This window comes from Trachemys scripta, chromosome 7 (genome assembly GCF_013100865.1).
Source record: "Trachemys scripta elegans isolate TJP31775 chromosome 7, CAS_Tse_1.0, whole genome shotgun sequence".
NCBI lineage: Eukaryota > Metazoa > Chordata > Testudines > Emydidae > Trachemys > Trachemys scripta.
In genome coordinates this window covers 34,116,749-34,139,766 of record NC_048304.1, presented here as the reverse complement: position 1 = coordinate 34,139,766, position 23,018 = coordinate 34,116,749, and the positions used below count along the sequence as shown (strand labels likewise).

The window sequence follows — 23,018 nt, the reverse complement described above, 5'->3', positions numbered from 1 at the left end:
GGGCAGGGGGAAGGGGACACCCTAACATTAGCATCCCTCTTTCCCCCCTCCCCCCTGCATAGCAAGTAGGAGGGAAGAAGGAAGAAGGGAGGAGCAGCACATGGCAGTGGGGGAAGGAACAGTTGAACTGCCCAGCCATTGATAGCCTGCTGGGCAGCTGCTGCACAGGGAACTTAGGAGAACGTGGCGCAGATAGGGGGGCTGCCGGTCCACCCTGGTTCCAAGCCCCGACCAGCTAACTCCAATGGGTTGCTCTTCCTGCAAGCAGTGGAAAGCAGGCGGCTGCTAAACAATATTATAAGGGAGCATTGTGCAACTTTAAACGAGCATGTTCTCTAATTGATCAGCAACATAACAACGAAACGTTAACCGGGACAACTTTAAGTGAGGAGTTACTGTACTTAGATTTTCAGAAAGCCTTTGACAAGGTCCCTCACCAACGGCTCTTAAGCAAAGTAAGCTGTCATGGGATAAGAGAGAAGGTCCTCACATGGTCTGGCAACTGGTTAAAAGATAGGAAACAAAGGATAGGAATAAATGGTCAGTTTTCAGAATGGAGGTAAATAGTGGTGTCCTCCAGGTGTGTGTACTGGGACCAATCCTATTCAACATATTCATAAATGATCTGGAAAAAGGGGTGTGGTGGCAAAATTTGAAGATGGCACAAAACTACTCCAGATAGGTAAGTCCCAGGCAGACTATGAAGAGCTCCAAAAGGATCTCTCAAAACTGGGTGACTGGGCAACAAAACGGCAGATGAAATTCACTGTTGATAAATGCAAAGTGATGCACATTGGAAAACATAATCCCAACTATACATATAAATGATGGGGTCTAAATTAGCTGTTGCCACTCAGAAAGAGATCTTGGACTCAGTGTGGATAGTTCTCTGAAAACATCCACTCAATGTGCAGCAGCAGTCAAAAAAGCGAACAGAATGTTGGGAATCATTAAGAAAGGGATAGATAATAAGCATATTGCCCGAGTCTATAGAAATCCATGGTATGTCCACATCTTGAAGTCTGCATGCAGATGTGGTTGCCCCATCTCAAAAAAGATATATTGGAATTGGAAAAGGTTCAGAAAAGGGCAACAAAAATTATTAGGGGTATGAATGGCTTCTGTATGAGCAGAGATTAATAAGACTGGGACTTTTCAGCTTGGAAAAGGAACGACTAAGGGGCGATATGACTGAGGTCTCTAAAATCATGACTGGTGTAGAGAGTGTTATTTACTCCTCATAACACAAGAACTAGGGGTCACCAAATGAAATTAATAGGCAGCAGGTTTAAAACAAACAAAAGGAAGCATTTCTTCACACAATGCGCAGTCAACCTGTGGAACTCTTTTCCCCAGAGGATATTGTGAAGGCCAAGACTATAACAGGGTTCAAAAAAGAACTAGATAAATTCACAGACAATAGATCCATCAATGGCTATTAGCCAGGATGAGCAGGGATAGCGTCCTTAGCCTCTGTTTGCCAGAAGCTGGGAATGGGCGAGAGGGGATGGATCACTTGATGATTACCTGTTCTGTTCCTTCCCTCTGGGGCAGCAGCATTGGGCACTGTTGAAAGACAGGATACTGGGCTAGATGGACCTTGGGTCTGACCCAATATGGCTGTTCTTATGTTGTTCCTGATCCTACTCCCATTGAAATAAATGGTAAAACAAACATTGACTTCAATGGAAGAAGGCTTAAAATGTAGTTTTATATTAGTTTCAAACACTGCTGCACCAGGTTTCAAACAAACAAACAAGTTAGTTTTTTTTAAAAGCAGACAATTCCCACTAAGGGCTTGTCTACATGAAAATGACTGAAATAACTATTCTGGAATAGCTCTGCATGTGAATACTCTGTTCCAAAATAATTAGTGTGCTTTGTGGAATAGTTTATTCCACAACAGCTATTCAAGTAAGTTTCCCTGTATAGACCAGCCCTTAATGTGGATTATTCCTTTAGGGTACTCCGAAACACCTAAAATCTTTAATATGTAAAATTAAACAACTAAACATATGCAACATTTTTTTCGTATTTTTAATTCCTCATACTAAATGAAACACTGTTTGTGCAGTGTAAATCTGCAAAATACATTGGCACTTGATAATACTGAGGGAAACTAGTCAGTAAGATTCAAAACAGGATTGATATTTATACAAACAATAGTTGAATCTGCAGTTACAATTTTCCATTGTATGGTATTGCACACCAAAGTGCATTATGAGGGGTTTATACCTTAATCCAAGCAACCAGAATTGGCCACTGTCAGACATAAGATACTAGACTAGATAGAACATTGATAGGAACTGAGAATTTCCATACCAAAAGAGAGCTATTTCCCAATAATGGTCAATACTCCAGCTGGTATTCATCTTAAGTATCAGTGCATCAGGTTTAGCAGAATTCAGTTTTATACTACCCATGGGAACTGTGGGTGTTATCCTTGACATTCTAAATGGCTAATCATTTTTTAATCTTACTAAGTTATTTACCATGATGATTTCTTGTGGCAGAGGGTTCCACAGCTTAAATAGATGTGGTGCAAAAAAAAAGTATTTCCCTTTCTTCTTTCTATTTAGTGAATGATTGTATGTACCTCTCCTATGGCATCTGGGTGCCTGATATAAATTAATGAAACACCATGTTAAACTCCCACAGCTAAGAGGATAAACAACTCACCTTCCTGTACCTAACAACCTTAATAAATAAGCCAGTATTGTTCCATAGTTAAGGAAATACTTCAACAAAAAGCCTTGTCTGGCTTTGTTCTAAAGTTCAGAAAACTTTAGATTCTGGCACATTTCCAGAATGAGCAAATATGATAGCTGGGTCTTGCCACTGAACAGGTCTCCCTCCAGCCCTTAAGGGGTTTGCATTCATAGGCTGTCAGTCAAAGAACCTGGGAGGCATGGATCAGCATTCACGTCACACTCCCTGTCAGTACCCGGCCCAGGCCAGCTACTGATCCAACCAGCAAACCAAATTTGGTGATGAATCCTGGTCATGCTCTACCTGAGGCACAGTTGCACATAAGCTAAGAAGAAGAGTCAAAGCACCTTAGTTGATCTCAGCTGCAGCATAGGTTCAAAGGAAGGGAGACTCTCCCTAAGGCAGGCAGGTACCATACCATATATGGCTTTATAGATTAGAACCCACACCCTCCATTGCTCCTGGAAGCAGATGAGCAGCCTGTGCAGTTCACAGAGCCACCAAACCACTCCACCAAGTTGGAGGCCCACTGCATTCTACATTAGCTAAACATTCCAAGTGGTCGCTAAAGGTAGCCCAGATAGAGCATGCTGCAGTAGTCAAACCTGGAGGTGACAGTGCCACTTTAAAGAAAGGCGGTAACCTTGTAACTCACCACAGAGGAAAAACAGCACCATGAGCTACTACTGCTACCTGGGAAGCCAAGAGCAGCTGGGAATCTAAAAGTACCCCAAGAGAGTGAATCTTTTTGGCAAAGGATGGACATTCTCCACTAACAAATAAAGCAGCCAAACCCCTATCAGCAACTCCTCAGGTTGTTTTCCCTTGCCAACATGCATCATCTCCATCATTTGTGGGTTGAGCTTCAGCCAACTTGTTTTCACAGGGCCTGGACAGAACAAGGAAATTATTCAGTCTCAATCTAATGAGAAGCACAGACAAAGAGGTCATCTTCATATTGGTGACACCGTAGCCCCAAACATTAACACAAACACTCTCAAAGGGCCTTTTGCATGTTGCACAGAAGGGACAACAGTATGGAACCAGAGATGAGAAGGGCCTCACAGACCCTCTGAAACCATTCTGAAAGGAAAGAGCAGAACCAGGGAAGAACAGGTCCACTCACCCCTTTTACACCCTGCCAACATATCAGGAACACCACCTGAGCAATATTATCAAAAGCTCTAGTTCTAACAAAATCATCAGACTCTTGACCTTTGTCCAGGGCCAGGAGTTCATCAACCAAGAATATGAATGCAATCACTATAACATACCCAATCCTGAAACCAACATGATAGGAATCCAGGAAATAAAAAGATGCCTAATTGAAGCGTAATCTTCCCCAAAAATTAAAAGTTTGAAACATGGTAATAACTGGTAACTGGAGAGATAATTAACATTAAGTGATGGCTTCTTGAGAAAAGTCTAACCATTGTTTCTTTAAGGATGCTTGGTATCATGTCCTCTCAAGAGAAGTAACAAACCCAAAAAGCTTCTGACTGGCTTTCACCAGGCATGAGAAACCTGGACCTCTCTCACAGGTAATTTTGTAGTTACCCAGAATAATGTCCCAGAATAATGATTTCCAAACTGGTGTCGATGGACCACTAGAGGTCTGCAGAGCTCTTCCTGGTGGTCTGCAGAGAGCTGGCTAGTCAGTTAGCACTTGCTCCTCATTCTTATTTCCAGATGCTAAAGTACATTAAATGAAAGTCTCAAATAAATTCAAGACTTTTCTAATATTAATTTCCTATATAAGGAATTGTTGCAGTTGCCACAGGGATGTTATTCAATGTCAAATGAGAGGGGAGATTAGGAATGTGATGTGAATAGCCCATGAAATATCTCTATTAAGATGTGGTGCACGCTATGAAAAAGTTTGGAAAGCCCCATCACAGAGGAATCAGGAAAACACCTGAGCCATTTCCACAAAAACAAAATAGGGATTATGGAATTTTTAAGAAATCCCACAGCCTATCACGGTACTTGAAGAAATAAATGAAGTTCTCCCCCTTCAAAGATTACTAATTTTCATGTGTTTCTTTGTACATTTATTAGTTTGAATATTAAGACAATGTATTAAATTTGGAAATAATTCAGAAATAAAATGAACTTTTATGTGACTATCATAAGTGCACAGAATGTGTGACATGAGTTTAAGATTTTTATGTATATTTTATTGAAACAAATTACATTATTTTAAAAATAATAGTTTTTGGTGGTAGTGTAAAATACACACACATACAAACTTGCAAGATTGAGGTCTCTAGGAGACACCCATGATTTTTTTTAAAAACTAAACCACCGGGTATGTTTTATTTGTTGACTCTCTCTTTGTGCTTGTATTACAAAAAAAGACAAATAGGAGCTCCGAATGGCCTCTCTCTTCTATCATACCACTTCTTACGGTCTTTTTACTCTCTCCTTGTGTGGAACCCCCATCATTCTCACAACCCCTAGTTATTTTTAGAATCCATCTCTGAACCTTTATGTTTTCCGCTATTTCTATTTAAGATCATTAAAACTGAACACAGTTCGGAAGGTGAAGATACACCACCCATTTGCTATTACATTCTTTCCCTACTAATACCACACAAAACATCCTATTTCACTATCATTGAGCTTTGTCTTCATTGAGCTGTCCACAGTCATGCAGAGAATATTTTCCTGAGCATTTTCCTTCAAAACCCATCAGTGTATACAAATATCTTAACTAGTCCCTTCTTTCTTATTTGTCTATGTTGACTTTACTCAGCCACCATTCAGTCTTAAAACCTTGAGGTTTTAGGTCCTACTTGAGTTCTCACAATCCTCTTTAGTCTTGGCTATTTAATTTTTAACACCTCTCTGTCCACCACTCTCTTCCAAATCCTTAACAAACATGAGATACTGCACACCACTTTGGAAATCTGTCTAGTACATAACCCTAGAGCACCCCACTATTAACATTTTCACCTATAAGGCCATTAATTCATACACTTTGCTTCACATTTCTGAACCACTTTTTAAATCCATGATGAAACTTTACCTCTCTCCCCACAGTTAACGAGTTTCTAGAATAGCCTCTTGCAAGGAAGTTTATCAAATTCCTTTTGAAATACCTCTATAAACTATCTCCAGCTCAGTCTCCATTAGCTCGTTTAGGGCCTGTTCCAGTACCCAGTGACAGTGAAAACAGGCCCTTAGCCTGCTCCAACCAATCTCCTTTATCTGGTTTTCTGTGAGAACTCTTCAAAAGAGTGAACAGGAGAGAGTAGCAATTTACCCTTACAGAATACCTATCACACCGCATGCTCTCAGTTTAGGACCTTAACACAATCTTTAAATGCTTTTCGTATTATTTTGCCTGGCCTATCTGACCAATAGTTTTTAACTAAGCTACTTTGTTCTTTAATTCTTTTAGAACTAAGAGATACATTACATCTTTGGCCCTGGTGATTTACTCTATTTTAATTTCACATCTTTTTTGATACTTTGATCTCTCACAGTATCTGACCTTTACTACTTGTAAAGAATTGCTTTTTACGTCCACCTTGACATCCTGACTGTCCTGAGCGCTTCCAGCAGTCCTCTAGATAAACTTAGAAGAATATCTTATTATTTTGTATACTTTTGGCTACTTACTCCTTCAGTTTCCTCTGGGTTTTTCAAATAACCACTGAAGATGTTTTCCATTCTATTAGTATCATTTGAGTCAATTTTTAAAAGGACACCCTTTTAATCCTAAACCTCTGGTACCTTGCTGTTCATCCCCCCCTCTTTGTTTCCCTTGATTTTAATTTCTGTAGATCTGTAGTACCCAAATCTTGTATGACTCTAATAAGATTATTTTTAAACAACCTTCAAGGGGACTCTCTGAATTTTAATCCCCTTAACTTTCTTTTCAAGCTATTTTTAACTAACTTCCCCCATTCCTACAATAAAAAGAAACATGTTCTTGAAGTTCAGTTTCACAGTATTTGTTCCTCTGATTAACACTCCCTCCCCAGAAGAGCTCTGTTTAAGCTCCAAAGCTTGTCTCTCCCACCAACAGAAATTGGTCCAATATTGTCACTTACATAAAACCTCAACCATACTTTCTATACCATGGTTTAGTAGGAAATAAATAAAAAAAGAGAAGCCTCTCCCTTTGTCTGCTCCTGAACAAACTCTCCCAAACATCATTTCCCCCCTCCTCACAAAAGTTGTGGAGATATAAAGTTCAGTCAATTTATATCTGACTAGCTGTAAATCATCTGGGGGGCTCTGTTTTGTTCTGGCAATCTCCGTGATCCCAGAAACTTACTATTGTGACACCAAGATCATAGCAATGCTGTTGACTCAGCGATAATGCAATGTAGTGGTTACATGACAAAGGGGCAAAGCAACGTATTCCGGATCCATGCTCCCCCAGTAGCGATACAATGAGAGAGGGCAGGGGCGGCGGCACCCGTTCTGCTGAGTGTCATTGACCTCAGGGTTAAACGGTTGCAATAGGTTAGTTTTGTTGTTAAATTGTTAGCACGCTGCTAATTGTCAGTGGGCTCCGAAGTCCCCTCCCTTTGCTCCAGGCACCGCTTGAAAACCAGGGGTGACAGTCACAGGGGGCTGCTCTGGGCGTGGGGGGTCAGTCACGCGGCGCTGCTCTGAAGTGGGGGGTCAGTCACGGGGGGCTGCTCTGAAGGTGGTCGGGAGGGGTCTCGCCCCCCACGGCCCTAGGCACACTGGGGTGGCTCGGTGCAGCCCCCGCTCTCCGCGCGGAGGGGCCCTGCCCTGGCAGGGGCGGGCTCTCGGCTAGTGGGGTCTTCCCCCTCCCGGGCCGGGCACCAAGCGCGCCCAGAGGCTGCCCTGCTCCCGGGGCAAGCCGGTGTACAGGCTCCCACCGCAGCGGCCAGGGGCTCCCAGCCCGGCCCCCACCCGCCTCTCCGGGTCTTGCTCGCAGCCCGCCCTGCCGCTGCGGGGCCCGCGCTCGCCTGTCTCCGAGCCCGCTTCCCCCTCCCATGTGCCGCGGGCCCTGCCCGGCGCTCCGCTCAGGCCGCTCCGGCCATTGTGCCCCTGTCACACGGGAGCCGACCCGCCCGCGCGCCACAGCGGAGCCCGGCCCAGCAGCCGCCGCCTCCCCGGGACACGCTCCCGCGAGCCCGGCCACCGCACACTCGGCGTCCGCTTCTGCAGCCCCCCGGCCCCGGGTGGCAACCAACCAGCCCCGCCGCGCAGCCGCTTCCCCCCCGCGCTACGAGCCCACCAGGCAGCGGTGCAATGGTCCGGAAAGCAGGCGCGAGCCAGAGCCGCCACCCCCCCCCCCCCCCCACAGGAAAATAGCCCCCCATGACCCGGGGGGGGGAGGCATTGTGCAGAGAACCGAACATTTACAAAACAAAACCCTAAAAAAAAAAAAGCCCTAGCAGCGAGGGCCGGGGGCAGCGAGGCTCCTCCTCCTCTCCAAAAAGGCCTGTTGGAAAACTGCACACAAGCAGCAGCGGCAGCTCCGCCGCCTGCCTCCCTCTGCCCCGGAGAGACGAAGCGGCGAAGGGCGAGAAGGGGCGATCGCAGCCCAAGCGGGGTGCGGGGGAGGAAGGGGGGACACCAGGCCCGAGCCCTTTGTGTTACCTGCCGTGGAACCAGTCCTTGCAGGCATCGCACTCGATCATGAAGCGGGTTACGTCGTAGGGCAGCCTGCAGATGCAATAGACGGGCACAGTCGCCATGTTAGCTGAGCTCCCTTCAAAACAACACTGGACTCCCAGGCAAGCGAGCAGGGCTGGCGGCGGCTCCTGCCGCTAGATAGCTGGCGGCTTCTCCTTCCAAAACGCAAGCAAAAAAAATTGCAATGTCGAGAGACGGAGCGGGGAGGGGGGAAAAGGGGAAAAAAATCAGATAATGCAATTACGGCTCCTCAAGGGCGAGCTCGCAATGTCAGAAAAATAATAAAGGGCTTCCCAAACTTTGGCTGCATGGCTCCTCTCTGGCTCTGCGAGCTCCAGGCGAACTGGGGCTTTTTTGTGTGTGTTGTTGTTGGTAAATGATTATTATCCAAAATGTTTGGCGAAATGCATTATATTGCGTGCCCCCTGGTGACAGTACAGTACCGCGGCTTTTCATAAACACTCCGAAATGTAGCCCTTTCCTTGTAATGTCCTTACGTCAGCTTGCAACATTGTAATATTTCCTCCGATGGGGCTGGGGAGGGAGGCTGCAGAAGGGGAGGCGAATCTGAAAACTCAAAGCTTGGCACCGGGCAAAATATTAGCGGGGGGGGGAGGGAGAGGCTGAGAGGGGAGGTAACCCACCTTGCTGAGAAAAACAAATAGGGCTGGGTGTAAAAACAGGGACGAGTAAAAGGAGGGAGATTTAAAAGAAATAAACGACGACTGGAGATGGGCTGCGCTGAATGCCAAGATCTCGTAATCGTTCCGCGCTGCAAGTAGAGACTTCTAAAAAACTGGCCTTAAAAACAAAAATCAGTCTCCAGGTTCGAGTGGGACGGAATGTGCAAGTGTCCACTCACACACACACCTCTCTGCAAAACGAGTGACACCTGGCAGCAGGGCCGAATAAAGGAGGTGGGGAGGATTAAATGAACCTAGCTGTTAATATAACAAGTCAGAGCGCGGGAATGTCCAAAAAGGGACCCAGAAGTAGGGCAGCGACTCTGCTTTTAAAGGGACATAAATAAGGGCTTTAAAGAAGTTATTTCGTTCTATGCTGCACACAGCGCAGGGGCGGCCAAGGGGCTGTGCTCCCTGCAGAGATGAGAATCGGGAGTGAATTCAAACAAGGAACTCCCACCACCAGATCTATATCCCATTGGGAAAGGATTCTGCACCAGGGAGGCGTCCAAGAGAGCAGCCTTCCCAAGGCTGAGAAGGGGGGATTTTACAGGAAATCGCCTCTGAAGACACACACAGCTTCCAGCGAACAGTTTTTGGAACAGGCTTGTTCTGTTCTGCTTGTTTGCGGTGCCCATCGCAGACAGCGCGTTGAAGAGAAATAATAAAGCTTTCCGCGCGGACCAGCTGGTCCCTTGCGTTCTGTGGCGCTTCTTTTCCGCGATCCTGTTTGCAAACGAGAAACATAAAACATGTCCAGTATGATCCGTTTCTATTTGCACCGGATGTGACACTTGCACTGCGTTGTTCCCACTACGCCTTGTCCATTGAATTCCAGCGGCCGGTTCAAACTTTTGTAAAATGTCACTTGTCCCTTTTTTCTCATGCCGATTCCCAACTTTAGTCATTTGATTGATTCAAATTGTCATAATCCTTCCCCCAGAGCTATTAACATATTTTCCAGCACGCTCAAAAGCAGCAGTTTGTAAAGTGCACTTACACCTGTTGCCAAACTTACTATACATGATGTGTGTGTACACACCCACACATACACATCATTTTAAGTAGAACATGTATAATATAGGTGTATATGCATACGCCCATAAACATAATTAAGTACAGCAGGTAGCTCTAAACCCCAAAACTTTATTTTGATGACAACCAACTCTATATCTAAAGGAGGAGTGGTTAAACTTTAAAGTAACATGATTTTAACTCAATACTGTAATTGCACTGTAATGCCTAAAGAAACAAAAGCTTTATAGAAGTATTACAGGGGTCTAAGCAAGGTGTTTGAGGGATGCATGAAAGACGTATGTATTTTGAAGGGAAAACTTGTAGTTGATGAAGGTATTTTGCAATATTAAATTTCCTTAAAAGCCACATAAGTCTACCTAAGCCAGTCCATCCCCCCTTAAATTAGAAATGGAGTGACTAGGTCTGTAACCCTTAAAAGATTAAAATAAATGTACTGGCCCTATGAAGTGCCAAATCAGAGCCATAGGGTATTGGGGACAGGTTGCTAAAAGCAGCTCATGAGTACAATACTATACAGCCCAAAGCTCCAATCATCCTCCACAAAGAGAAGAGTGAGCAACAGCAGAAGTGTAAGAGGAACCTCAGCTTGAACAGATACTTCTCTCTGAAAGGTAAAAACCTCTCTTCCAGCAGTGGGAGTCTGCCAAGCTGGTAAAGAGGCAAGGATCATGGTAGCTTGTGTAATGGACAAGAGAGGGGCTTGGGGGAGTGTTTTGTAGCCTTCCTCAGGCTTCACTTTGGAGTTCAGTAACTAACCTTAAAGCATTCACTAAGAAAGAAGCTTGTATTAGTTATTTACTGGGCACGCTGAATGAATTGATATGGGATTAATTATAGTGGATTTAGTGCTTTGAACGGTGCTCAGTTGACAGTCTTCTATTCATCTCAGACCAAGGAGGAGCTATGTACATTTTCTTGCTCTGCTCCATCAATGTGCCTCCATCCTGATTTGGAGGAGTCACCTTTAGGCATATGAGGGAGATTCTCATTTCCATATAGGCTTAGTTCTAGGTCTCTCCGCTGAGATTACCAACAAGGTTAACAGTTGTACCAGTGGGACCTGTCCACCAAGACTGGTGCGAGACTGACAAGTCATTTTATGTAGGCCTCTGACTGAGACAGCAGTGACTTTTAGTCCCTCCCATGCTGGCTGCAGTGTTAGAAGTGAAAGTCTCTATCCCCTAATCAATATCCTGAGCCATCCACTTCCCCTGGGATTGTTTGGTAGTAGATGACCTTGCAAATGATTGTTAAATATTTTATGATGGCTTTCCTTTGTAAACAGTGTAGGGTTTCAAATTTTCCCTATAAGACTGAGGTCAAAGTATTGCACAGTATTGTATGCACACCACAAACTCAGATTACTAACAATGCAGTCTACCAGGGTTAATAATATAGGCCTGCATTTTCAAAAGTGGATAATGACTTTGGGACCCTCCAGTTATTTGGGTGCCAACTTGAGTCACCTTGAAGACAGTGCTGAGCACCTGATCTCTAAGGCACAGGTCCCTTTTAGGATGTCTCAAGATGGGCACCCAAAATCACTAGTCACTTTTGAAAAGTAAAAGGAGACAAAACCTATAGTGCCCCAGCCAGAAAAACAGGAGAGCGGGTCTAGGGGAGTAAAACAGCAGAGGAAAAGGTGTAGCAAAGCATTCAGCAATCTTGCCAAAATGTAATACAAGGGAATTCCCTCCACCACAAGCTAGTGGGGCAACAGCGAATCTTAGTAAGGAAGTTGGGGGGGGGGGGGGAATAGAAGCAAGTGATCTCACCTGGCTTTGGTCTCGAGATGAAATGTGTATGCAGAGACAGCACTGCAAGGTGCCATTTTGTTTTCCTTTGAACATGGAAACAAAGGAAGTGCCCTTCCAAAAGAAAGTTTTCAATGTGCTGAAAAGCAGAGTAACAAAATCTGACTCTGATCATTCCAGGATAGGTACAGTGTGAAATGCAGGTATCTGATCACATGCCAAGCAATAGTCCTCTTATTCTATGGGCCAGAGCCTGCTGCCATTGAAGGCAATTTCATATTGATTTTCATGGGAGTAGGACTTAGCCCAAAAAGTTTAAGGAGGCCAAAGAGTCCACCCCTACTGGGAGTCAAGTGGGTAGCTCTAGCACTTTAGCTAGGGGCCTTGTAGGCGTGAAATGGAGCAGTACTCTCACAATCCCAGAGAAGCTGGATGTTTCCATTAACCTGGTTTCATGTAAATGAAGTCAACATTTACACTGGAGTCAGTAGGCTTTAGAGTTTGAAATGAATGGAGCAGTTCACATCTGTCAGAACTATCACTCCAGCCTGCTTGCTGAGTCAAGATGACAGCATTACAGACATTTATCTGGACAATCTAGGGCAAGAAAGTTAATTGTTTTTAAAATAAAACAATATATTTCCTTTTTAAATGAGATCATATTTAGCCCTCATCTAATCTGGTATATATCACGAGTTTAACCAGTATCTGATTAAAAGACAACTCTGTTCCAGTTTAATATCATCACAAAGGACCCAATGAATAATGTCACCATGTGTATTGTTGCATTTGAATTTGCTCCAGGAATGTGGAGTCTATTACTCTCTCTGTGTACTCATTTCAGAACATAGATAAAAAGAAAAGCTCAGCTGTTTGATGTAACCATGGGGATTACTTCAGTTAATTATTTCACTAGCGCTCAATGTCTGGGCTTTAGATTTTAGCAATGTGGGTCTGAGGAAAGATGGCTAGTAAAGTTTTTTTGTAAGTGAAAAAAATAGTATAGAGGCAATGGTACCCAGTGAGTAGAGCACTGGACTGGAACTCAGGAGAGCGGGGTACTATTCCCTGCTCAGGCCCTGAGCTGAAGGGTGACCTTGGGCAGTTTGTGTCCCATGCCTCAGTTTCCTTATCTATAAAATGGGGATAAAGATGCTGCCCTCCTCCGTAAAGCACTTTGAGATCTTCAGATGACAAGTGCAACCTAAGAGCTAGGTATTATCAATAAACCCCACTGTATACATCCTATCATAGAGAGACATTTATGACTTGCTCATGGGTCACAATAGATGTAGCCTAAATTCACAGTTCATATATTTCTTTATTGTATTCCTTAGGTTTGAGAGTAGCAGCCGTGTTAGTCTGTATCCGCAAAAAGAAGAACAGGAGTACTTGTGGCACCTTAGAGACTAACAAATTTATTAGAGCATAAGCTTTCGTGGACTACAGCCCACTTCTTCGGATGCATATATGCTTATGCTCTAATAAATTTGTTAGTCTCTAAGGTGCCACAAGTACTCCTGTTCTTCTCCTTAGGTTTGAGTTCTGCATACAAAACAATTCCTATGCAGGCTCTGGGCATTCTTGACAAATAATGACACACACAGTCCAACAAAGACACAAACAGCTGTAACAAACCAACTGCCTTCCTCTGCACTAAAAGAGGCCACTCCACACGGCTCCCTCTTGTTTACACCAAAGGAGCACCAGCTCAAACACCTCCACTGATCTCAGCTATAGCAGTAAGAGAAAGAGAAAGAAGAGGTCTCAGGCAGGTGGATATCAGACTATTTAGAGTTTTATAGGAAAAAAAATAAATCCTTAAACTCCCCCAAAAAATCAACAAGCAGCCAGAGTAGATCACAGAGCACTGTAGTCATATGCTCCTGGTAACAGGTTCTTGTTTAAGGAGCAAACCACCATATTTTGCACCAGCTTCAGTTTCCAAACTGATTTAAAGCATAAACACAAGCAGAGATCATTGCAACAGTCCAATCTTGAAGTGACAAAGGCCTGGAGTGTGGTCTGCAACCAAGAGGAAGGATCACAAATTTATGACCCATTGCAGATTGAATAAAACCATCCAAATCTCTGCTGCTATGATTATCTAACAGCAGCTGGGAGTCTAACAATATCTACAAGTCACAAACTGACTGACACTGAGCACAGATACACCCTCGTTTCCAGATTCCCCAGATGCTTCTTCAGTCTACCAGTTTTCTCTGGATGGGGTCACATCCAAAGCAGTCTCAGCCACACCCTAAAGCTCCCACCATAAACCAAGACATGGAATGATGCACCCTCCGGGTTGGATGATATGAAGAGAGGGGTTTTGTAAATGTATATACTAGACTGCAGTTACACTGTAAAATCGTAGGGGATGGGCCTTAAAAGGAACCACTCATGACCAGGCCTAAATCCTGTAAGGACATATTCAGGCAAAACATTCACCGACACTGCAGTGTGGCATGAGAAAGGACTGGAGAAATGGGTTTTGTATCTGCACACAGAAAGCATGTGTATATTGGCTGATACATGTGCATTCTGGAGTTCATTTTTGCATGTGTACAATCAGTATTTTAATTTAAAAAACACAAACATTTCCCAGTTTGTGTGGATGCACTCGCAACAGTAGGAGCTCATCACTTTATGTTCTGTGCTTTGCACCAGCTCCCAACTGCTTCAGGAACTGCTTGAGACAAACCCACATGATCTGGGAAAAACTGTATCCTTGCATCCCTACTATAGTCCTTTCTATAATTTCCACCAGCAGCTCCAGGCAAGCAGCCCTATTTCCAAAGTACTGTCTGAGGCTCCATTGCCAACACATCTCCACTGCTGCCACTGGGAAGCTAGGCCCTTTTAACATTGAGGGGACTCTGGCAGCAACAACGAAGATAAACTGTAACGTATTAGTGTACCAGCCAGCTGATGCAAGATCCTTAGAGCTCTTTGCCAGGAATCTCAGCTATTGTACTTCTGAGCCACCCTTAGCCATGTGTACCCAATATCCTACAGTTTGCCAGGTCATCTAGTTGTTCTAATGCTCTCATTGGCATTTAGACCTTCCAGCCCAGTCCAGAGTGCCTGCTCTCATTAATGGGGAAGGAGTGGCAGGATTCAATTGTGACGTTCTAATTGGTATAATGCAGATTGGAGCACTGAGTTCAACTTCTTCATTTCTTCTGGAGCAAAGGCTAAGTACTGAAAACTTAGCAGAAAAAAAATCAGAATGTATATTCAGGAAACATCTTGATTTGAGTCTCTGTGAGTGGATAATAGTAACCCAGGCTAACACAGTATGGCTCTTTGTTCCATACTACTACCTACACCACATATCAAGGTCTTCAAGTCCGCTACTGTCTTTGAGCTCATGGACACGGATGCAATTTTCAAATATGCCAAAGTGATCTAGAAGCCTAAATCGCATTGCCTAGGACTTGTTATTTGGGCACTTCTGAAAACTCTACACCTAGACCGTTAGCTCAAGCAGGAGAGTCTCATGCTCTTAGATCCAGGTTCAGTCCCCACAGACGAGCACCAGTCACAGTTGTTGTTACGCAGATAAGAAGTAGTAATCATTTGGGGAGTTTTGTGGGAGGGTTTTAAATGCCATTTTTGGAAAAAATTTCCTCTAAATGCATTGTGTTCTCTCTCTGTTTGGGTGTGTATATAGATATACTCTTATAAACCTCTTATCTCTTTGTACACACTTACCCTGATTGGATTTTTTAACATTAAGAAGAAACTTGATTTATCATTTTTCTTCATCTGTGCCTGCTCTTTAAAAAAAAAAAAAAAAAAAACTATAGGGAACAGAGAGGCAACCCTTAGCCTCAAGAACTTAAACAAAATAGGAGTTAGCTGGTGGCAGGATACTTCTTTTCCAGTTTCCCCCTCTGAATAGCAGACACCAGATTCCCTGGTTACAGTTGGCTTTTGAGTATAAGGAACCAGCCCTGGCACAAAACAACATGTTATGTTTGGTTTTTAAATATGAATTTGAGCAGTTCACAACAGAGCAGCAGAGATGCTGGGGATGGAATTGCCTATGTTCATCTCCTGGGATCATCAGACCCCAAAGACAGGGAGAAGCACACTAGGGAAGTAGATGGATGAATGAGATAACAGGGAAGCAGGGAGACATTTGAGTTTAGAGCATCCCCACAGCATTAAGGCGTTTGATTCAGGAAAGCATTTAGGTTTAGGCAGGTTTTAAGGGGTTCCACTCATCTCTATAGCACTCCCAGGTGTCAGGACCTGGCATTGCAGGGGGCTTCACCTCTAGTACCCCATGTTGACCACTTCTTTGGTGCTGCAATGGCCTGTCTCCATCTCCATCTTCCATAACCCAGTCCTCCAGCCAGGTCACCTTTTAAGTTCAACCCCCTTCTAGGGTAACAAAAGTCCAGCTGAAAATCCAAATAAGCATCTAAACAAACAGCTTTTCCACCCCTCTTGGGCTATGCTGAAATTCAGAGAGTTTTGCCCCTACTCCCGGGCCCCATAAAGCTCTCCTAGGTGCTGTAAGCTGAGCACTGCTTCCCAGGGCTTTCTCCCTAGAGCTTCTTCCCAGCAGGTTTCCCGACTGCCTCCCCTCTCCAGGGATGCTGGCAGCTTCTCCCAGGGACTTCCTGGCTTCTTCAGGCCCTACTTCAGGGCTTCCCTCAGGAGCCTACACTGCTCCCTGTAGGTCCTTTCCAGCCTGCCTTCCCCAGGCCCTTCCCGGAGAGCAGGAAAAGACGGTTACTCACCGTTGTAACTGTTGTTCTTCGAGATGTGTTGCTCATATCCATTCCATTAGGTGTGTGCGCGCCGCGTGCACGATCGTCGGAAGATTTTCTACCCTAGCAACACCGGCGGGTCGGCTGTGGAGCCCCCTAGAGTGGCGCCTTCATGGCGCTGAATATATACCCCAGCCGACCCGGCGCCCCCTCAGTTCCTTCTTGCCGGCTACTCCGACAGTGGGGACGGGGGGCGGGTTTGGAATGGATATGAGCAACACATCTCGAAGAACAACAGTTACAACGGTGAGTAACCGTCTTTTCTTCTTCGAGTGCTTGCTCATATCCATTCCATTAGGTGACTCCCAAGCCCAATTTAGGTGGTGGGGTCGGAGTGAGACATTGCTGTGTGCAAAACCGCTGATCCGAAAGCAGCATCGTCCCTGGACTGCTGCACTAGTGCATAGTGAGCTGTAAACGTGTGGACTGATGACCAAACCGCCGCTCTACAAATGTCCTGTATCGGAACATGTGCCAGGAAAGCAGTCGAGGAGGCTTGGGCCCTCGTGGAGTGAGCGGTGAGGTGCGGTGCTGAGACACCTGCCAGGTCATAGCAAGTCCGGATGCAAGACGTAATCCAGGAGGATAGGCGTTGTGAGGAGACCGGTGAGCCTTTCATTCGGTCGGCCACTGCAACGAAGAGTTGCGTCGTCTTTCTAAAGTGCTTTGTGCGGTCAATATAGAAGGCCAGGGCCCTTCGTACGTCCAGGGAATGCAAACGTTGATCCTGGCGAGTGGCATGTGGTTTGGGATAAAAGACCGGGAGAAATATGTCCTGGTTGATGTGAAATGGAGAAACCACCTTAGGGAGAAAGGCAGGATGTGGACGAAGCTGCACTTTATCCTTATGGAAAACTGTATAAGGGGGCTCGGATGTAAGCGCCCTGAGTTCAGAAACGCGCCTTGCTGAGGTGATGGCTACGAGGAAGGCTGTCTTCCAGGATAGGTACAAAAGTGAACAGGTGGCTAGTGGCTCGAATGGAGGACCTGTGAGTTTGGAGAGAACCAGATTGAGGTCCCACGTCGGGACGGGTTGACGCTGTTGTGGGTACGTCCGGTCTAAGCCCTTGAGGAATCTAACGACCATCGGGTTAGAGAATACCGAGGACGTGAGTTCCCCTGGGTGAAAGGCTGATATAGCGGCCAGGTGAACTCTAATTGAAGATATCGCCAACCCTTGCTGTTTTAGGGAGAGGAGATATTCCAATATGAGAGGAATAGGTGCCTGTAACGGGGACGTGGCTCGTTGTTCGCACCAACAGGAGAACCGCTTCCACTTGGCCAGGTACGTGGTCCGTGTTGAGGGCTTCCTACTGCTCAGCAGAATCTGTTGTACAGAGTGCGAGCATTGCTGCTCTGCCTGGGTGAACCATGGAGCAGCCACGCCGTGAGGTGGAGTGATTGCAGGTCGGGGTGACGCAACCGGCCGTGGTCCTGAGAGATGAGTTCCGGACACAACGGAAGCGGGATCGGTGTCTGAACCGAGAGTTCCAACAGTGTGGAGTACCAATGTTGTCTCGGCCACGCTGGAGCGATCAGAATTACCTGTGCCTGGTCTCTGCGCAATTTGAGCAGTACCTTGTGGACCAGAGGAAACGGAGGGAAGGCATAAAACAGGTGACCTTTCCAGGGAAGGAGAAACGCATCCGAGAGGGAGCCCGGAGCTCGACCTTGTAGGGAGCAGAACACGTGGCACTTCCTGTTGTCTCGAGATGCAAACAGGTCTATCTGGGGAAACCCCCACCTCCGGAAGATGGAATGTATGATGTCCGGACGGATAGACCACTCGTGCGTCTGGAAGGACCTGCTGAGTCGGTCCGCTAGAGTGTTCTGGACTCCAGGGAGGAACGATGCCGTGAGATGGATTGAGTGGGCGATGCAGAAGTCCCACAGGCGAGTGGCCTCTTGGCATAGAATTGACGAACGTGCTCCTCCTTGCTTGTTGATGTAAAACATGGCCGTGGTGTTGTCGATGAGAACTAACACACAGCGGCCACGTAGGAGATTGAGAAATGCCTGGCACGCCAGGCGCACCGCCATCAGTTCCCGAACATTGATGTGTAGGGCTAACTGGGGTGCAGTCCACAGGCCCTGGGTATGATGTTCGTTGAGATGGGCACCCCAACCCAGAGATGACGTGTCTGTAACCAGGTGCAGAGAGGGTTGTGGTGCGTGAAATGGCATCCCCTCGCAGACTACATTGTGATCTAGCCACCAGGTGAGGGAGGCCAGGACCGAGTTCGGGACCGTGACCACCATGTTCAGGCTGTCCCGATGTGGACGGTATATTGATGACACCCAGGTTTGAAGCGGGCGAAGCCGAAGTCTGGCATGCCTGGTTACGTACGTGCAGGAAGCCATATGACCCAGCAGGGTAAGGCACGACCTCACCGTGGTAGTTGGGAAGGCCTTGAGCCCTTGAATGAGGTTCGTGATGGTGCCAAAGCGGTTGTCTGGCAGGATGGCTTGTGCACGTCTGGAGTCTAGAACTGCGCCGATGAATTCTATTCTCTGGGTAGGCTCTAGAGTGGATTTGTCCTTGTTGAGTAGGATGCCCAACTCGTTGAATGTGTGCACTATTCTGTGGACGTGAGCTTGAACTTGCTCCTTGGTGCGACCGCGCACCAGCCAGTCGTCTAGGTACGGGAACACCTGTACCCCTTGCCGACGAAGGTACGCTGCCACGACAGCCATACATGTCGTGAACACTCTTGGGGCCGAGGATAGGCCGAAGGGAAGGACTGCAAATTGGTAGTGCACCGTGTTTACCACGAATCGCAGGAAGCGTCTGTGAGGCGGGTAAATTGCAATGTGAAAGTATGCGTCTTTCATGTCGAGGGCGGCGAACCAGTCTCCAGGATCGAGGGAAGGGATAATGGCCCCCAAAGAGACCATGCGGAACTTCAACTTTACTACGAATTTGTTGAGTCCGCGCAAGTCCAAGATGGGTCGCAGACCTCCTTTGGACTTGGGGATCAGGAAGTAACGGGAATAAAATCCCCTGCCCCTTAACTCTATCGGAACCTCCTCTATGGCCCCCATGGCCAGGAGTGTAGAAACCTCCTGAATAAGAAGTTGCTCGTGAGAAGGGTCCCTGAAGAGGGACGGGGAAGGGGGGGAGGAGGGGGGGATAGCAGAAAACTGGATAGCGTATCCCCTCTCCACCGTGCGGAGGACCCAACGGTCCGAAGTTATAAGGGACCAAGCACGGTGGAAGTGGGAGAGGCGATCCCGAAAGGAGGGGGCTGGATCCTGGGGGATGACTGGGGCGCCGTCCTCGACCGCACCTTCAAAAGTTCTGCCTGGGGCCTGAAGGCGGTCTAGGTGGCCCCTGGTTCTGGCCGGGTTGAGGGCCGGTCCACCTTCTTCTACCACCTCTCCCTCGCCTCCGGGCCGAGTCCTGTCTCTGACGAGGCGGGGGGGGTAGAAGCGCTGAGGCTGCGGCCTAAATGGCCTGCGCTGAGGGCCCACAACATGCATCCCCAGGGAGCGCATGATTGTTCTCGAGTCCTTGAGGCTCTGCAGGCGAGAGTCCGTCTTATCTGAGAACAATCCATGACCCTCAAAGGGCAGATCTTGTAGGGTTTGCTGCAGCTCCGGAGGCAAACCCGAAACCTGAAGCCAGGAGATCCTGCGCATAGCGATACCCGAAGCCAGGGTCCTCGCAGCTGAGTCTGCAATGTCCAAGGAGGCCTGCAAGGAGGTCCGAGCCACCTTCTTGCCCTCCTCTACCATGGCTCCAAACTCTTCCCTGGACTCTTGGGGAATCAACTCCTTAAACTTCCCCATAGAGTTCCAGGAGTTGAAATTGTAGCGGCTCAGTAGCGCCTGTTGGTTCGCCGCTCTAAGTTGTAGCCCTCCGGCTGAGTAAACCTTACGGCCAAACAGATCAAGCCGCTTAGCCTCTTTTGATTTAGGCGCTGCAGCCTGCTGGCCGTGGCGCTCTCGTGCATTCACTGATTCCACCACCAGTGAACACGGTTGGGGGTGGGTATACAAGTACCCATAGTCCTTAGACGGGACAAAGTATTTCCTTTCCACCCCTCTCGCTGTGGGAGGAATAGAGGCAGGAGTTTGCCATATCGTATCCGCATTCGTTTGGATCGTGCGGATCAGGGGTAACGCCACCCTCGATGGGGCATCCGCTCCAAGGATATTCACGATCGGGTCGTGCACCTCCACTATCTCCTCCGCCTGCAGGTCCATATTACAGGCCATCCTACGCAGGAGATCCTGGTGAGCCCGAAGATCTATCGGAGGGGGACCCGTACATGAAGTGCCCGCCACTGCCTCATCCGGAGAGGAGGAGGAGGATGCCTCCGGTGGTACTGGATCCAAGGGGGGGTCCTGATCCCCCTGCTCTTGGGCCGGAGCGTCACCTGCACTTGGGTCCATGGTGTCGGGTGGCGTGGACACGGAAGCCTCCATGCCTCCTGGCGGAGGCCGAGAGATGGTGGATTCTGGGGCCCTTCTGACCGAGTGACTCGAGCGAGAGGTCGATGGTATTGGAGCCCCTTGCTCCTGGTGGTACGCCCACGGGGTCCAAAACGACCAGTGAGATGGTCCATGAGAGAGGTCCTCTGCCATCTCCTGCCAATGGCCCAAGTTTCGTTCTTCGGCTTGCCCTTGAGGGGGGTATGCCGATCTCGACAGGTCCTCCGAGGAGCGAGACACCGATCTTGACGGCCATGGCGGTGCCGAGAGAGATGAAACGATCCCCGTGGGCTGCGGTGCCGTACGGTGCCGGTCCGGAGATGATCTATCTCTGCGCGGTGCCGGCGATCGGTGCCGGGACCGCGACCGGTGCCGATGACCTCGTCGGTGCCGGGAGTCGGATCTGGACCTCGACGAGGACCTGGAGTATGCCCGGTGCCGGGAGCGGCCCCTCGACGTCGAGCGTCGACCGTAGCGGTGCCGAGAACTACGTCTCGACGTTGATCGGTGCCGACGATCATATCGGTGCCGAGACGTAGAGCGGTGCCGCGAAGAAGATCTTGGCCGCGAGTACGACCGGTGCCGAGACGATATTCGGTGCCGGGACTGCGAGCGGCGTGGGGACCTGCTTCGGGACCTGGATCGGTGCCGAGGTTCCAGCCCTTGTGATGGAGGGCGCATCAAGGCAGGTTTCCCTCTCGACTGGACCGGGCGAGTCAACGGTGCAGTCGGTGCCGGTGGTTGAGGCGGTGCCGGCTCCGTGAGAGCTATTAAGTCTCTCGCCGCCGCGAAGGTCTCTGGAGTCGACGGGAGACACTGTATCACCGCCGGCCTCGGTGGAGACGCTATTTGCACCGGACTCAACGGCCTCGGCGCCGGAGTCGACGGTGCTGGAGGCACCTGTTTTCGTTGCTCCACCGGCGGACGCGGCTCTACCCCCGGCACTGGGGGAGCCGGCGTCTTCGGCACGGATGTCCCCGTCTTATGGGCTTTTTTATGCCCTGGGGATAATGACCGGCGCCGAGGCACTTGCTGTGCTTGCGGTGCCGACGAGGTCCGGTGCCGGGGAGGCTTGTCTGACGCCACTCGCGTGGTCGTCATAGCCGGTGCCGCCGGGGCACTGCGCACCGAGGTGCTAGGCGCCGGAGCCTGGCCCGTAGAAGGAGTGTCCGGGCTAAGTGCCGCCTCCATCAGGAGTTGCCTGAGCCGAAAGTCCCGCTCCTTCTTGGTCCTTGGTTTGAAGGCCTTACAGATCTTGCATTTATCTGTTTGGTGGGACTCTCCCAGGCACTTCAAACAGGAGTCGTGTGGGTCGCTCGTGGGCATAGGCTTAGCGCAGGAGGCGCACTGCTTGAAGCCGGGAGCGTTGGGCATGAGCCCGGCCCCGCGGCCGGGGGAGAAAGGGGGAGACGACCCCCTTAATCCCCTGAACTACAATAACAACTAGAACAACTTTAAAACTATTTAACTATTAAACTGCAAACACTAGAACTACAACTATAACTATAACTGCGAATGACTAACTAAGCTAGGGAGAGTGGAGAACAGCTAAGCAGTGCTCCACAGTTCCAACGACCGTCAGGGGCGGTAAGAAGGAACTGAGGGGGCGCCGGGTCGGCTGGGGTATATATTCAGCGCCATGAAGGCGCCACTCTAGGGGGCTCCACAGCCGACCCGCCGGTGTTGCTAGGGTAGAAAATCTTCCGACGATCGTGCACGCGGCGCGCACACACCTAATGGAATGGATATGAGCAAGCACTCGAAGAAGAACTACCCTTCCTCCTCCCTCAGGGAGGGCACCCAGAAGAGAATTCTCCTCTCCCTCTATGCAGGCTGCTCTGATCCTTTTACACCTGGGATCACTAGTTGTAATTAAGTCACCAGATCAGGATCAGCTGGGGGATAACTGCTACCACAAAGGCAAGGCTGCACCCAACTCCCCTTAAAGGGCCAGCCTGCAACACACATGTTCAACTGTCAAGGAGTCTAAA

General features: G+C 48.0%; 1 protein-coding gene across 3 annotated transcripts in view; it reads right to left on the bottom strand.

Annotated features, from left to right (window-relative positions):
* PHF2 (PHD finger protein 2) overlaps positions 1–8,912 on the bottom strand; it is a 145,101-nt gene extending 136,189 nt beyond the window's left edge. For 2 of the 3 annotated variants that reach the window (XM_034775599.1, XM_034775600.1), the window contains exon 1: positions 8,299–8,909. In XM_034775599.1, coding sequence (XP_034631490.1) covers positions 8,299–8,396 — 98 coding nt within the window. In that variant the 5' untranslated portion in view covers positions 8,397–8,909. Of the gene's footprint in view, positions 1–8,298 lie in introns of all 3 variants that reach the window. The other variant, XR_004646456.1, reaches the window with a different exon arrangement.
* Between the last annotated feature and the right edge of the window lie 14,106 nt (positions 8,913–23,018).